The following is a 15,428-nucleotide window of genomic DNA, read 5'->3' on the forward strand; positions in this document are numbered from 1 at the left end:
TTACACGTACGACGAAGTTGCTGTGGTCTGTAGGTGCAGAACAACAAACGATACTAAAAATACTTAAAAGACAAAATAAAACTGTAAAAATATAAATAGAGTCTCCAGATCAACAACTTGATTCTTGATAATTCTCAAATTCTCAGATCTTTTCAGTGATGAGTGAAAACGTCGACGCCACCAGGCAAAAAGAAAGAAATTCACCGGATGTTACTCGTCCCCTTCAGTGACCTGACCGCGGAAAAGAAACTTGGAAGTAACGTACAAATACTTTGTAAAAGACGTAAGAAGCCGTAAACAGACAGAGAGGGAGACTGGAATGTGGAGAAAAGGCGTGTTAGTGTCTCGTATCTGCAGAGAGTTTCTGATTTTCTCTCTTTGTTGCTGCTCGGGACGCTTTACCCAACCCAACATGTGTCTATTTGACGTCCTGGGAATGAGACTCAACAATCAACTGTCTTTGTGGTGCGTTCAGGAACAGCTGGGACAAATCCTACTGATTCTACCTTTAACTTTAATAGTCTTTGAATTCTATTAATATGACATGAGCTTCAGTTAGCTTTGACCACAAATGTCCTTCAGAGGGAGACTTTTTACTCTGAGTACATGTCAGAGCCTGTAATCTATTACTTTTACTGGAGTAAAGAAGCTGTCAATCAGTACTTCTTCTTTTACTGGAGTAAAGAAGCTGTCAATCAGTACTTCTACTTTTACAGGAGTAAAGAAGCTGTCAATCAGTACTTCTTCTTTTACTGGAGTAAAGAAGCTGTCAATCAATACTTCTACTTTTACAGGAGTAAAGAAGCTGTCAATCAGTACTTCTACTTTTACAGGAGTAAAGAAGCTGTCAATCAGTACTTCTTCTTTTACTGGAGTAAAGAAGCTGTCAATCAGTACTTCTTCTTTTACTGGAGTAAAGAAGCTGTCAATCAGTACTTCTTCTTTCACCAGAGTCTGTTTTTACACAAGTATCTGAACTTCTACTGGAGGAAACAATGTGTGGACTTTTACTTTTACAACAGCATCACCGTGACACCATCTTTCTCGGTTCCACCACTGGGGGGAGCCAAAGTTGAGTTTAATTTGATCTTTGACATTTTGTAATAACTTATCTTGTGTACAGCGGAAAATCGCTCTGTTCAACAGCGTCTGGTTTGATGTGTTTTATCTTTGTTGGTGTTCATTATCGGTGAGTTTCTGCTCTCAGGCCGTCAGTAAACAGCGTGGGTGCTGCTGTGACGCGTTCCTCCCTCGTCTGCCGGATTACTGTCGAGCTGCTGCATCGCTGCTGTATTTATAGTCACAGCAAAACAGCAAATGTACATATACAAACAGCGGGGGGAGGAGGCGGCGTTCATTACTGCGGCCTGCTGTCAACATATCCAGCCGGCAGGAGGAAAACTGAAGCATCACGAGGCCGAGAATCCACCGAGCAACTCGACTCTGAACGCCATTGTTTGAAAACTAAAACCTCTCCTCCTGAAAACTGCTTCTGCTAAACTTCTGTTCAACCTTCCTCGTTGCAGCAAACATCCACCTGCCGCTCCGTCGCTGCAGCCTGATCTCTGACCAGCGATGACATCAGTTATGTAATTACCGGCAGGTAATTATGTTTTTTTCTGTGTGTGTGTGTCCCCGTTGGATGACGTCAGGATTGTAAAGCGAGAGCTGTAAATCTGTCGAAACATCTCGACAGAGTGTGCCGGTACGACTCTGACGACAGAGGACGGATGACACATTTGGCAACCGGTGTTCTGGTGTTTAGCAGAATTACACTGCTGCTCTGATGGGGCCAGATTTAATTAAAAGAGTCCAGATGAAGAGCTGCCTGCAACAGGCCCGGTTTTAATGAAACCTGAGGGGAGGATCTTGGAGCCAGTTTGAGACGGATGAGTAAATCAACACCAGTTTGACTGACATCCTCTGAATAGTTGGATGGAACTAATCAAAATGGAGTGATGGAAGACGTCTCCTCTATAAATAGCAGGAGTTTAGTTCGATTTTAAGATGCTGAACTCTTTTTCTCAAAGCTGTGAAACTCTGCGAGTTGTCACTGTCGCTGCCGCTGAGTCGTCTGCATATTTATTGAGTGTGGAGTTCACAGAGTCGAGTTCGGGGCTGTACTTCTGTTCCCCGTCTGAGATGGAGATTGAGTTAATATAGTCGGGGAGCGCCGTCCTTCCTCGCCCGGCACTCCTTTAGCTGAATCACTGTGTGTTTTCATATTCATTGTGTGAGGCTGATGGAGGGAGGAGAGAGGGAGGGAGGAGGTGAGGGCAGATATGTTTGGAGGAGGAGAACAGCTGTACGGCATTGTTAAAGAGAGAGAGACAGATGAGAGATGAGAGGGAAGCCCAGCTGCAGACTGGAGTGTGTGGTACATATTACATGCATCAGATATCGCCCCGTATCATCACCAGGTCGCCTTTACTCGAGCGGAATAAAGCTCTCCAATCCCCGAGAGACGAATCAGAAAAGAATTATACATCACACAGTTCATCAGGGCCGATGTCTGAGAGCCAACGACGAGTAAACATGCCGCTACGAGAGCCGAGGAGATGCTCTGCATGTGACGGAGGGCCTCCGCGGATCAACACCAGACTGCTGTTGACACTCAGTCTAACTGAGCTCGGTTTCTGGTTTTTGGGGATCTCAGGATTCTCTCGCTATATGCAGACGATGTGGTTCTGTTGTGTTCATCCGACTAAGATCTGAAGTACGCAGACGACAACACCGTCTTAAACAATGACGAGGAAATCAACAGTCTTGCAGAGAACGATCTAGGAAGTTGAAAACAGACTCAGGATTTGAGGAACAGGAAGTGTGGACATGCTAACTGATTTCCAGGTTTTGGAACTCATCATGATGTTCACAACGCTGATGTCCGTACACTTGTGAACAACAATGAGAGCTGGAGGATAAAACATCTACTCGTACTGAGACAGGACGAATATGGAGCTGCCGTGGAGGGAAGTTGGACTATCTGGTAAGTTTTGGAAATACGTCTCAGCACAGCATAGCTCTCATCAAGGAAACCAGCACTTTAAAAGCAGACATGACGAAACACGAAGGTGGAATCATGATGTTGTTGGCTCGTACCGATGTGTTTCGCGATTATTTTTATCTGTTACTCGAGTAGACGCGATTAAAATGCATAACCCTGAAATAAAGATGCTTGTCTTGTCTTGTGTCATTATAGACTACATAGTAGAAGGTATAGGTCTGTTTTTCTTTATATGACTGAGCCTGCAATTAAAAATATCTATTCTTATCTCATAATATATCAGAGTGTGATCCTGTGTCCACTCCCATGTTGATAAGAGGATTAAAAACTGGTATCTGTGTCTCATTGATGGATTGTTGTCACCCGTCTACAGCCATTATAAGCCAAGATGGCTCCCTCTCTTTCCTCTTTTAACGGCGAACCATTTTGGTTCTGTTTGGGTCGTTATCATGTTGAGTTAGCCTCGGCTCATGTTACATAGTTCAGGTTTGCACCCAAAGTTTCACTCCTGACTTCACACCTCAGAGTTTGCGTCTGTTGAGTTATCTTCAATAATTTATTTGTTTAATTATGTATCTTTGTTGTGCTGCATAACACGAGTTAAAGTCACTATGAGGTACTTTTTAGTGTTGGTTGATTCTGGCGCCCCCTCTGGACAAAAGTGCTACGACACAAACGCAAAGAGATCGCAGGATGGATCGCTTTGAGGTAATATATTGATATCTGATACATGTGATCGGACCCGAACAAAGGCGCTAATATTAACTATATAATATTAAACAATCAAGAGGCGGTTTTATAAACTCTTAAAAGTTCCTCGTGGTCACTTTAACTGTGGACAAACATGCAAATTAAATATTTTAAGATAGACAGTTATAATAGTAATAAATTACTTTAAAATGAAGGTAAGTAACTTGCCCAACACTAAAAATAGACCTTTCCTTCTTTTTTGGGCACCATTTAACATATAGAGGGGGTGGACAAAATAACAGAAACACCCGTCACAAAAAATATATATATATCTAAATGTTTATTTTGATTAAAAATCTGCAAGAAATCCCTTCAAACATGCATGGTGTCATTATTTAACCATGCATATAGGAACACACCTGATTTACCTTTGAGCACTTTGCATGTGTGAGTGTGTGTGTTCGTGAGAGAGAGAGAAAGAGAGAGAGAGAGAGAGAGAGAGAGAGAGAGAGAGAGAGAGAGAGAGAGAGACAGAGCGTGACAAGGAGAGAGAGACAGAGAGAGAGAGAGAGAGAGAGAGAGAGAGAGAGCGACGTCGACAGTGACAGAGGGAAACAGGAGTGTGTGACGACGGAGAGAGAGAGAGAGAGAGAGAGAGAGAGAGGAAGCGAAGCGGACACGCACATACACACCCTCTCTGTGTCTCACATACGGAGGAGAGGAGGACAGTGAAGAAGAGGAGACAGAGAGGAGGAGGAGAAGAAGAAGAGGAAGAGGAAGAAGAAGAGGAGGTGGAGGAGGAGAAGGAGGAGAAATGCCCGCTGGACGGATGGATTTTATTTTCCCCGAGCTGCACGAGCCTCTATAAGACAACATGGGCTGCATAGGATCCCGGACGATCAGTAAGCACGCGCACACACACACACACACACACACACACACATTTTGCGCCATGTGGATGAGAGAATGAGAGGTGGAGGTGTGGAGGAGTGCAGGGAGGAGGTGTGGAGTGATGAGAGGAGCTGAAGCTGGAGCGAGAATACACTTTAAAAAATGATGCTGCGGGGAGTTGAAGCGCTTCAGATGTGATGTGTGAGTGTTATTTTGGGGTGTGTGTGTGTGTGTGTGTGTGCGGTTTACTATAGGGATTACATCTGTGTGTGTGTGTGTGTGTGTTGGAGGGGGAGAGGCGGGACAGACAGGCAGCAGCGATGTGAGCGGAATAAGATGCGGCTTGACGGTCTCGTCTCCACATGGATGACACCAGGCAGGGTGTGTGTGTGTGTGTGTGTGTGTGTGTGTGTGGGGGAGAGAGAGAGAGAGAGAGAGAGAGAGAGAGAGAGAGAGAGAGAGAGAGACCTCCGCCTTGACACAAAACTAAGGTCATTGCATGCTGGGTGTCTGAGAAAATTCCCTTCTTCTCCCTCCCCTCCTGTCTCCTCCTCTCCTCCCTCCCTCCTTCCCTCCCCCCTTCTCTCCTCCCTCATCTCTCCTCCTCCTCCTCGTCTCTCTCTCTACTGTGCGTCACACAGCGACGTAATAAACTGAAGACGCAGGCAGTGCACACCAGGTTTCTCTCTCTCACACACACACACACACACACACAGATATCGAACAGGAAGCTGGGAGCATGACTCGTGCAGGATGAGTCAGAACCGGGCTCGGTTCACTCAGGTGTGCACATGTAGGTCAATTCTGCAAAGTCAATGATGGCAGACGGCGATATGCACCGATCTGCACGCTGATGCTTTAACCCTCAAACTTCTGCGCTCACATTTAAACAAGCTGTGTGTTGAGTTTGTTTTGTGGGAGCTCATTTTGTCGATATAAGAAATGTCAGGATTATTTTCCCCGTCGTCGCCTCCAGGGGTCATGAATTATTTTGCTTCTGACTCATTAGCCGTCTGTTTGGGTGGGAAGTGAAACAGTTCAGGGATGTACGGTTGAAGCGATCTGCATCTTCAATTTTATTGCAGCTTTATAAGAAAGTTAACTGATAACAGAGAAGAACATTTCGTGCGTGTGTAACCATCCTTTTTATCATTTCAATTTCAAGCCGAGTTAACGAGCTCGGGGCCCTGACATTCTTAGCCACTGCATAAAGGAACAATAACTTGACGACCACCACTGTAAGATCCCCGCTGCTCTTTTTGAGGTTTACCATCCGTTTGTTTTTTATTTGACATCTAGACATCAGAGCGAGGAGGATGTGAGTGCACATGATCCATAGGGTGGATAAGAAAAAGGGCCACTGTGACGCCACAGAGATTTTTAAGTCGAAGCGTTCGGAGCAGCGAGTCAAACAATTGAAACAATTGTTGAAACGATGGTGTTCAGAAAGAAGCACTTTGTCAACACGGGCCCTTAGTGTCTCCTGGTGGTGGTGATACAGCTGGTTGCTAGCTGTACACGTTTCCCGGTAAACACACTGACCTCTTCGGCTCACAGTTGTGTCTCTGGGCCAGGCAGAGTGGACCTGCTGAGTGTCTGCAGGGAGGATGGTCCCTCCAAATATGCCGGGCTTGGACACAGGACCACAGGGCTCGAACATACGGCCTGTCCGCTCACTCTAACCCAGAGACCCTCCGGCAGCAAAGGGTGCCTTCGGAGGTGAAGTATAACCCAAAAAGAGCTGCAGCCATCAGTCAGCAGGGAATGCAACAGCTGAAGAGGTCGGTGTGTTTACTGGGGAAACTACACGTCATATTACTTGTATTAGAAACAACGCTGTGCACCAGAGGAGAGGCTGGAAAAGTGAAGCTACCCCATCAATCAATCACAGTCATGGCAGTGTTAGTCTCTTCAACTGGACCAATGCAAGACAGAGACAGTTAGTTAGCTAGTCAATGCTAGTTAAACAACCTCCTCTTTGTATATTTGTGGCTCAGCTGTTAAAGAACGGAGTCTATTAATTGGAGGCTTCTGTAGTTCAATTAATAAACTCCATCGTTATGCATGTCAGAGTGTCCTTGAGCAAGACACTGAAGCTTTAATTGCTGGTTGGTTTGGTGGTTTATCTGATGTCGCTGTGTTTTGTTGTTGGTCCAGCAGGACTTTTACTGCACATTTAAAGCAAACCGTTGTGGCTGAACAGGTGAATTACTTTCAGCCAGGAGTCTTGGGTTTGTGTCCCCATTGTTGTTGTGTTATTGTTAACTTATAATACTTATTTACACATTTTTATTAGAGTTTTTTCAGTTGTCTGTCGCAGTTTGGTTTGGTTTAGGCGACAAAAATACCTGACGTGCTTAAGACGGTTTAGGTTAAAAGACCCTTTCACAACCTGATGAGGGTTTTCAGTCATTCTTGTCCTCCGTGCTAATAGCAGTTGTCTTCGATATAGCACTTAGTACGTTAACCACCTGTTTATAAGGATAGGAGTGTGACTGAGAAGGAAACTGTAATGTGCTTTGGATTGAAGCGTTACCAAGCTGCAGAGTGTGCAAGAGCGTTTGGGTGTTGGAATACCACAGCAAGAAGAGAATAAGTGCCAACTTTAGCATGCTAGGCTAACTCATTTCTATTTCCCAAGCAAAATACAGACTTTACTGACTCTTCTTCGTAATCGCTGCATGTTTGAACAGGACAAAGTCTTAAACTGCTAACATTGCATGACCAACGCAAGCACTGAAGTAGGACTGCTAACAAACGTAAGCTAATCGCTTCCACACTTTGCTGTTACTACAAATCTGACTAAAAATCCAACATGTGGTAGCTGTAGTGTCGTTGTAGTTTATCTTTAATGGCTAATTTCCACTGGATATGTCTCCGCTGCGTTACATCTCCGCCACGCCAGCGGAGTTTCACTTCAGTCAATGTGTTAATCCCCATCAGGTCCGCTGCGCTGTGTATCTGCTCCGAAGCCCTTCAGAGCAGATACGCAGGACTTCTATATCTGGCGGATGCCGGAGCACGACGCAGCAATTCAGCTGAATTTAGCACGGAGCAGACAGGAAGTCAAGCGCCGAAATAACAAACAACATCCGGTTACTTTTCAAAATGAAACACTCTGTGTTGACACCAGCACACAAATCTCCAAAAAGAGACAAACACAAGCTGATCCTTCGGTCGGGAACACTTCGTGTTGCTGTTTTTCATAACACAGACCTATAACTGCGGTTGCGAGTGATCATGTCATTATCGCGGGAACTCCTCGGCCTTGCAGCGCCAGCGGTCTAACGTACTGCGCCGTGGCGGACTCGAAACGCAACTGGTGGGGATTGCCGGACGGCGGAGCAAATCCAGATCGGAGCCGTAACACAGCGAACACGTATCCAGTAGAAACTGGGGGTAAGAATACTAAAAGCGAGGAGGCTTTGAAGGGAAGTGAGAACAAAATGTCCTCGCAGTCCAAAAACGTCCTCACTCTCAAGGTCTACACATGGTCCCCACTAAGATAGTTGAACCAGTAGAGCACACACACACAGCTTTGAATCTTTGACAGAAGCCTCTTCACTACAGACACTAAGACCCAAGAGACGCACTTCAGACTGCTGCTGTCTGCTGGAGGAAGGCATGGTCGCCGCTCTGTGTGTGTTTCTGGATAATCCATCCACATTAAGTGAGGCGTGCAGCTCCACATGCTCATGTATGCACACACAAACACACACATACTGAAGCAGAGGACGATCACCTCCTCCTGTCTTTCTAAACGCTCCATCAAAGCCTCACCAGCTCCTTCATGACAACAAATATAGACTTGCTGGTGGATTTAAATAAATAACAGGAGGGAAAATTTGACCTTTGGTTGTCATTGAGCTGAGCTGAGCTGAGCTGAGCTGAGCTGAGCTGAGCTGAATGGATGGACGGACTGACGGATCAGAGGAGGGATGGAGGTCGTTGAGGAACGATAAGGAAAAAGGGGAGAGTCGAGGCTTACTGGCGAGCAGGAGGTTGTTGTGTGGAGAGCCAAACATAATGTCCTGGTGTGTTTTTTTGGTTTCATAACAGGGTGTGTTCCCCTTTTGTGTTTAGCTTTCTCCTCTCATCTTATCTCCTCTGGCTGTCTCTCTCTCCCTCTCTCCCTCCCTCCTCTCCTCTCCTTCACTCTCTATTATTTGCGGCGTCAGAAGTAGATCAAAGCGTATCATGGCAGCTTTGTGCCGGACACATTATCTCACTAAGGTTATTTTTTTTTGGGAAACGTGCGCTTCAGACGCTGTGAGGTGAAAGCGATGGTCAAATACAATCTGGACGAAACACAGAAGAGACAGACAATAACATGTTGTTGTCTTTCAAGGAGGGAATAAACACATCTGCAAAACATCTGGTTGTCGGATCATATCACAGGATTGTAGCTACATTACAGTTGTTACTGTTTAGTGATTATGATTCAGTCGTGCTGTACAGAAACTACTTATCTAAAAAGGTAATCTAAGGTAGAATTGTCCCAATTGTAATCGTTATGATTATCTCTCAGGTGTGCAGTGAAGGAGAACCACATCATTAAGAGATTAGCCGCTGAGATGAAGACGTGAAAACAACTTTAATGGTTGGATTTTTGCACGACCTTGATCAGGGACACAGTTGAAGCATCGAAGGTACGAAGGGAAAACACACAGATTCTACAGAGGACAGGAAAGAAAGGCAAGCTGCTGTTCTCGAGATAAAAACATCGATATGAACGTTGTTATCATAGTTTTTTTAATGACTGGAAGGCCAACTCCTTTCTCCGACATAAAAATCTAATAATTTTCATATCTGCTACCAATTTGGTGACAACCTTCGTTACGATTAGAGAAGAATGAGCATCAAGAAGGAAAATACCATCGTCTTCTGGTAGGAAACGAAATACGTACGTTTATATGTTTATATGTAGGACATTGTTTTAAGTGTTTGAACAAACAAGGCCGACGTTATTTAGCGAAGACAATCTTCATGTTTGTTGACCTCTTGTTTTTTCTACGAGGGGAATCTGTTAAATGTGTGAAGCAATAGAAATTCCTGCTGGGGGTGACAGTGTTTTCCCACTGATCGACACCTTTTTTGAGGTTCATACGCACCCCCATGGACTAAAGACGGGATACGAGTCCTCCACTATTCTCCCAATCACCCTTAAAGATCTCTTTCACCTTACACACCTCTTACACATACTGTAACACCCTCTTGCAACACTTTATTTGGAAAGTCCGACCACAGAGAGGTTTACAGGGTATTTGTAAGTCGTAGTCACGAGTATTTATTGGCTCCAGCGGCACCGATGGAAACGTGACAACCAGGTGGACACGCTAATTTACATCCCTTTTCTGGAGCGATGCTATGACGTATGTTTAAAGTCCAGATGTTCATGAAGAAGTAGTTCTCTGTCAAATCAGCGTCGAGTTTGAGCGAGAGACTTAGTGATATCATATATAAGTACTTTGGTAAACAACAAATACCATATTGACCATAAAAGTGTAGACCAAAACTTACCTTTTTACATATCATCAAACGTAGCTCGTATTTTAGCAGGTTATGCTCAAACAATAAAATAACAGAAACAAAAACAAAAGTTGGACAATGTTTCCTAAACAAAATGGTCTCCTGAGTGAGTTTTATATTTGCAAAGCGAACGACATTCTTCTCCTTCTTTTACAAACAGTAACTACTGTAAAGTTTACTGGTGAACTACTGGTGATGGGAAAGAAGTCTCTCACCTGTTTATAAAACCCTCATATGTGCCAAGTTTGGTGTAAAAAAAGGTATAAGTAAATGCCTCATCAATTTACTGGAATAGAGACATAATGTTAAGAACAAATCACTGCTCCTGTACTTTCTGTCTGCCCTGAACACTTAACACGAGGTCAATATGGGCTAAAAGTCTCAGATTAACAAGATAACAAGGCATCGTGGTGCTCGAAGAAGCTCATAAAATAAGAACAAAATAATCAGGACAAACCTTAAATAATATTCATATATGAAAGAAACAAATGTCCACTATGGGCATCGAGTTTGTGCACCGATCACCTTCAGATAGTTGAGATAACGACCAACAAAAGTGTTTTTTCTCCGGGTTAAAATAGAAACAATACTGCAGAAGACAGGGCACGTTACTTCTAGTTCATTCAGAGAGAGAATAATCGTTTATATTGCTGAAAACAAGCAGCTTAAAAAGAGAATATTGGTGTTGTAACAAGAAGAATAGTGCGGCCACAGACGAACCGTCTGCATCGGGGAAGATGGACTTGTTGGCGAAGGAGAAGGGAACAGTCGCATCATTTTTGAGCGCGAGGGAGCTGTTGAGTAAAATTAAACTGTTTTATAGTCCAATAAAACCTCCTCTCACACTAAAGAACACCGGAGTGGCCCCTTAAAAGTCAGATGGAAGGACTGAAGGAAAGTGTTGCAAGGATTGAGAGACGAGTGACGTTCTGTGTTGACGGAGCTCGTAAAAATCGCTTGGGGTGATTCGCCGCCGCCGCCGCCGCCCTCCCGCATCCCTCCAGTTTATCGCCTGCTGCGTTTCTTGTGAGGAGCGTCTATTCTTATATTAGGCCTGAGCGAGAGCGACTGCTGCTAAAAATAGATCTGGGGTAAAAGAGGGAGGTCAATGAGAGACGGAGGGGAGGGGAGGGGAGGGGAAACGTTACAGTAAATATGGGTCAACTCTCCCTCTCTTTTCTCTCCCTCTTCGTCTCTCATTCGCATCTCACCCTCGACTTTGTGCAAACGGATCAAAGAGAAGTCTCCTCTCTCACAATGAGCTGACAGAAGAACCCAAAAAAGATCCTGCTCCATTTGTATTTTTATTACATTCCAGCTCTTTTTTTACCTCAGAGATCCGGCAGTCGTATCACAGTTTGGTCTGTCGGCGTTGTATTGTTTCCCTCAGCTGTGTGCAATTTACCAAAGCATCGCCGCCTGCCATTACACTCAATTATCCTCCCGTTACAGCAGAGCTGATGTTCGGCCATCATCACTCAGACAGTCGCACGGAACAACTGCTTCTGAGGCCGACAGTCGCTTCTCCACGCTTTCACAATCAGGGTCAGAACGGGCGATGACTCCTGCGGCTGACAGACGCTTGTTTTGAAACAAGTGACCACAGAAGAAGAGCGAGGCGTTTTGATGTAGCGAATGGCTGTAAGTTGTCATCGCAGGACGTTCAGCTTCCACCGTTGCTGAGATCTTCCCAGCTGATTTCTGTGCTGCTTCACCGGGGGAACAAAATCTGCACTGCAATGCAGCTGTGCAGCTATCCGATGGTCTCAGGATTCATCATATCAGGGTACTTACACCTTGTTACGGTGCAACTGCTGCGAGGCACCATCGAGAAAAATGCAGGTGTAATCTCAGTCTTGAGAAAGAACAATTACCTGCACACCAGAGAGTCTGAAATAAACCAGTGTCTGATCGATACCGACTGTTTCCGACTGTGAGAGAACCACAAACTCCCGCACACAGTCGATCGCTTTTATTTACAATGTTTAGTCGGTCTAAATGTTCTTTCCTCAACTTGAAAGGGGACAAACGACGGGGTTACATCCTGGAGAGATCGTATAGAGTACAGTACAGGAGATAAAAGGTCGGGTCAAGACACAAAGTATCTGCCTTTTGCTCGGCTGAATGACTGATTCAAAGGTCGCGGATTGAGAGCGGTGTGGCTGCTGCCAATTTCCATCACATCTGCCGGCCTGGTTCTACTCGGTTTGACCCGGCGCAGCAGGGATTTCACATTTCCACCACAGCTGGTCCACCTGCTTGAAGGAGCATCCCCCGATCCTCGCAGTACTAACAAAGACTCCTCGCTAACAAAGTGGCTCCGCTAATTCAGTCACTATATCCTAAAACTTCTTGACGATAAAAGCTTTTATTATGAAACAGCATCACAGGAAACGTCGTGTTTTTTTAGCGGCAGGAACTAAACACAACTCCTGAACCAGCTGAAAGTGAAACACGACGAAACATCCAGTGTTTGAAAGAACAAACAGGACGAGAGAAAACTAAAGAGATTCAGATTCTCGTGAGTTGGGTATCGGGTTAGCCAGACGTCACTGCCACCCGCTGGAGGCTCGGTTTGACTTGGCACGGGCAAAAAAAGGTGCTGGTGGAAAGACGGCGTACCTTTGTCCGGACAGCCCATTATTCAAACGCTCATTTGTCCAACAGACAGTGACAAAAATGAACTCTAGCTGAAGTTTTTTGCCATTGAAGAGTAACTAATCTCCAGAGGTTTGGCTAAAGTGCCCCAACATGGCGCTCCGTCCACTCTCCATGATCTTCTGATGGGAGATGTTGGTTTTATATGAAGTGATGGGGAGGGAGAGTCGGTTAAAGAGAAATTCAGTTGGCAGATGTCAGGTTGTGATAAACGCTTTGCACGTCTATCACATCATAAATATACATCACATACTTTGCACTAAAATGTAAAGATTATGACCTCAACAACACGACTCAAGTGGACCAATTGGTTTTGGGGTTTAGCTACAGTTCAATATCTGTATCCAGGTTCTGGTCGGGGTACCTGGTTTGTTGTAACACCAGAATGAAGGCGTGTTGAGGGTAAAAACCCGGTCGACTCGGCACCGTGGCAGTCACTGAACTAACAACTGCAGGGAAAGAATGTATTTTCAGATCAACGGTCGTTTGATTTCACAATAAAATGATGTCAGACAAACAGGCTTTTGGTCCAAGAGGACATTTTCCCAACTGTTTTGGGATTCTGAGAAATGGGCTGTTTGACAGCAGCGCAGCACCGGTGTGTGGTACCGACTGCAAGGCCCGGCAGACGGATCAAAACATCATTTAACATGAGTGATAGCCGGTCCAGTCTGGAAGCCGTGACGTGGCAGAGTTAGATTTATGTGCTCTGACCTTGAAAACAGGAGAAACGTTTCACTCGAGGTGGTTTTTCTGCAACTCTCAACTATCTTCTCGCTGGATAAAGTCTGTTCAGTGGTGACAGGCGGTCCCATGATGCAACTGACCTCCATGACAACTTAGCGAACTCCATCCGTCCACTGAGCAGACTGAGAGATGCTGTTTAAGTCGGACCTTTGGGTCAAACATGGCATTTTGATTCAGAGTTGACTCATATCACGTGATTATTCAGCTTCCACTGGCGTCTGTGCGTCACCTCCAACTGTTTCCAAAGGACGCTCAAAAGCGATTGGCTCGTCATTGAGGTCAGCTCTCCATACGTGTTGTTGGAATATGAGCTAAAGCAGTGCAGCGACGTCTGATATCTTACAACCATGTTAGAGGTTTTCTGCTGTTCTGAAACAGCAAAAATGTCGACTTAAAGCTGCTCTAATCAATTAATAACATCGATTAATAACTGATCAATCGTTTCAGTCATTTTCCAAGCAAATATGTGAAACATTTGTTGGTTTCAGCTTCTTAAATTTGAGGATTTGCTGCTTTTCTTTGTTGTTTATGAAAGCAAATGAAGCGTCTTTAGGTTTTGGAACTAAACTATCAATAATTGTGAAAATAATAAGCAGATTAATTGATAATGAAAATAATAGTGAGTTGCAGCTCCGGTCCAGAGATCTATGATGTGTTATGACTTTGTTTTGGGTTTTCTGCTGCTCTAAAACAGCAAAAAAATTATCAATGACTGAGTGAAATATGATTTTAAATCTTTTCAAGTCCTTGTTTTGGTTTCTACAGCAGACAAAGATAACGATTAGCTGGGGAACACATTTTATCTCCATTTTAATCATTGATTATACATCAAAAATGTACTTATGACAGTTGATGAAGAGTGTTTGGGTTCTGAACCGCTGGTTGGACCAAAGAAGCCGATCTGAAGAAGTCGCTTTGGACTCTCGTCAGGTGGTTTTATCGAACTCTTGTTGACTTTAATGTTGAAAAAGATGTTTTAAATAATTTATAATCATCAAATTTCCAGTCAAGTCATCCTCCCGTCTCGGTCCTGCAGCGTCTCAGTATTTGCAGTATTCTTGCAGATCTTGTATTCTGTATATTTTGGCGTGCGTGTCCTTAAGTTGCAGTGTTCCGGGCTCTCAAGGCCGCCGTACCAAAAACATGTCAGAGTGATTTTGCCTTTCCCGTTTCTCTCTCCTCCCACAACTCCTCGCCATCAGGAGAAAAATCTTCTCAAGCCTTTTTTTGTGCTGGAAGAACAGCTTCCAGCGACTGCGCTCAGTCCAACAGATCTCCATCCAAATCCGAGGCAGCGGCAGCGGCTGACAACAGGCGGAGCGGCGTGGAGGTCGTCCGAGGCTGCTGCTGCTCTCTTGTTTACAATAATCGTACTGACGTAGTGAAGTGCAGCTGGAGCCGGACGCTGGGAGAAAATACAGGATATCAGGTGTTCGTCGGCGTGATGTGAAGACAAAGTTTCACTCAACAACAATACGTCTTTGTAAATAAAAGAGAGAGAGAGGCACGTAGGAGACACAAGGTCGCCCGGTGCAGCACAGAGCGACTGGCTGTTCTCACTGAGCGTCTGACAGCTGCTGCTTTCATTTCACAGTCGAGGCGTTGTGAGTCTCTTCGGTGCTAAACGTCATTAAGAGCGTTACGAAAAAAAGAATTGGGGTTTCTGCTCCTGATGGTTCACAGTCCCTCTGTTTATTTACTCAACACTTCGGTCTCCAGCTCAGAGTCGAGAGAAAACACGGCCACTAAAAGCCTCGTTAATCCACATACGTCAGGCTTTAACTCATAACAACCGACCTCGCATCAGTAACGTAAATCTATCATCTTTCGTCTGTCTCGAGAGGTCTTACAGCTGCATTTCTACTTCAAATCATCAACAATTCATCAAATGATTAAAGAGGCACTTTGT

The 15,428-nt window shown here is 44.7% G+C and overlaps 1 protein-coding gene across 8 annotated transcripts in view; it reads left to right on the forward strand.

Annotated features, from left to right (window-relative positions):
• Nucleotides 1–4,300: 4,300 nt before the first annotated feature.
• fam131ba (family with sequence similarity 131 member Ba) overlaps nucleotides 4,301–15,428 on the forward strand; it is a 61,314-nt gene continuing 50,186 nt past the window's right edge. For 3 of the 8 annotated variants that reach the window (XM_030413047.1, XM_030413048.1, XM_030413053.1), the window contains exon 1: nucleotides 4,304–4,596. In XM_030413047.1, the coding sequence (XP_030268907.1) occupies nucleotides 4,569–4,596 (28 nt within the window). In that variant the 5' untranslated portion in view covers nucleotides 4,304–4,568. Of the gene's footprint in view, nucleotides 4,597–15,428 lie in introns of all 8 variants that reach the window. The other 5 variants (XM_030413049.1, XM_030413051.1, XM_030413055.1 and 2 more) reach the window with 4 other exon arrangements.

This window comes from Sparus aurata, chromosome 3 (genome assembly GCF_900880675.1).
Source record: "Sparus aurata chromosome 3, fSpaAur1.1, whole genome shotgun sequence".
In the NCBI taxonomy this organism is placed as follows: Eukaryota; Metazoa; Chordata; class Actinopteri; order Spariformes; family Sparidae; genus Sparus; species Sparus aurata.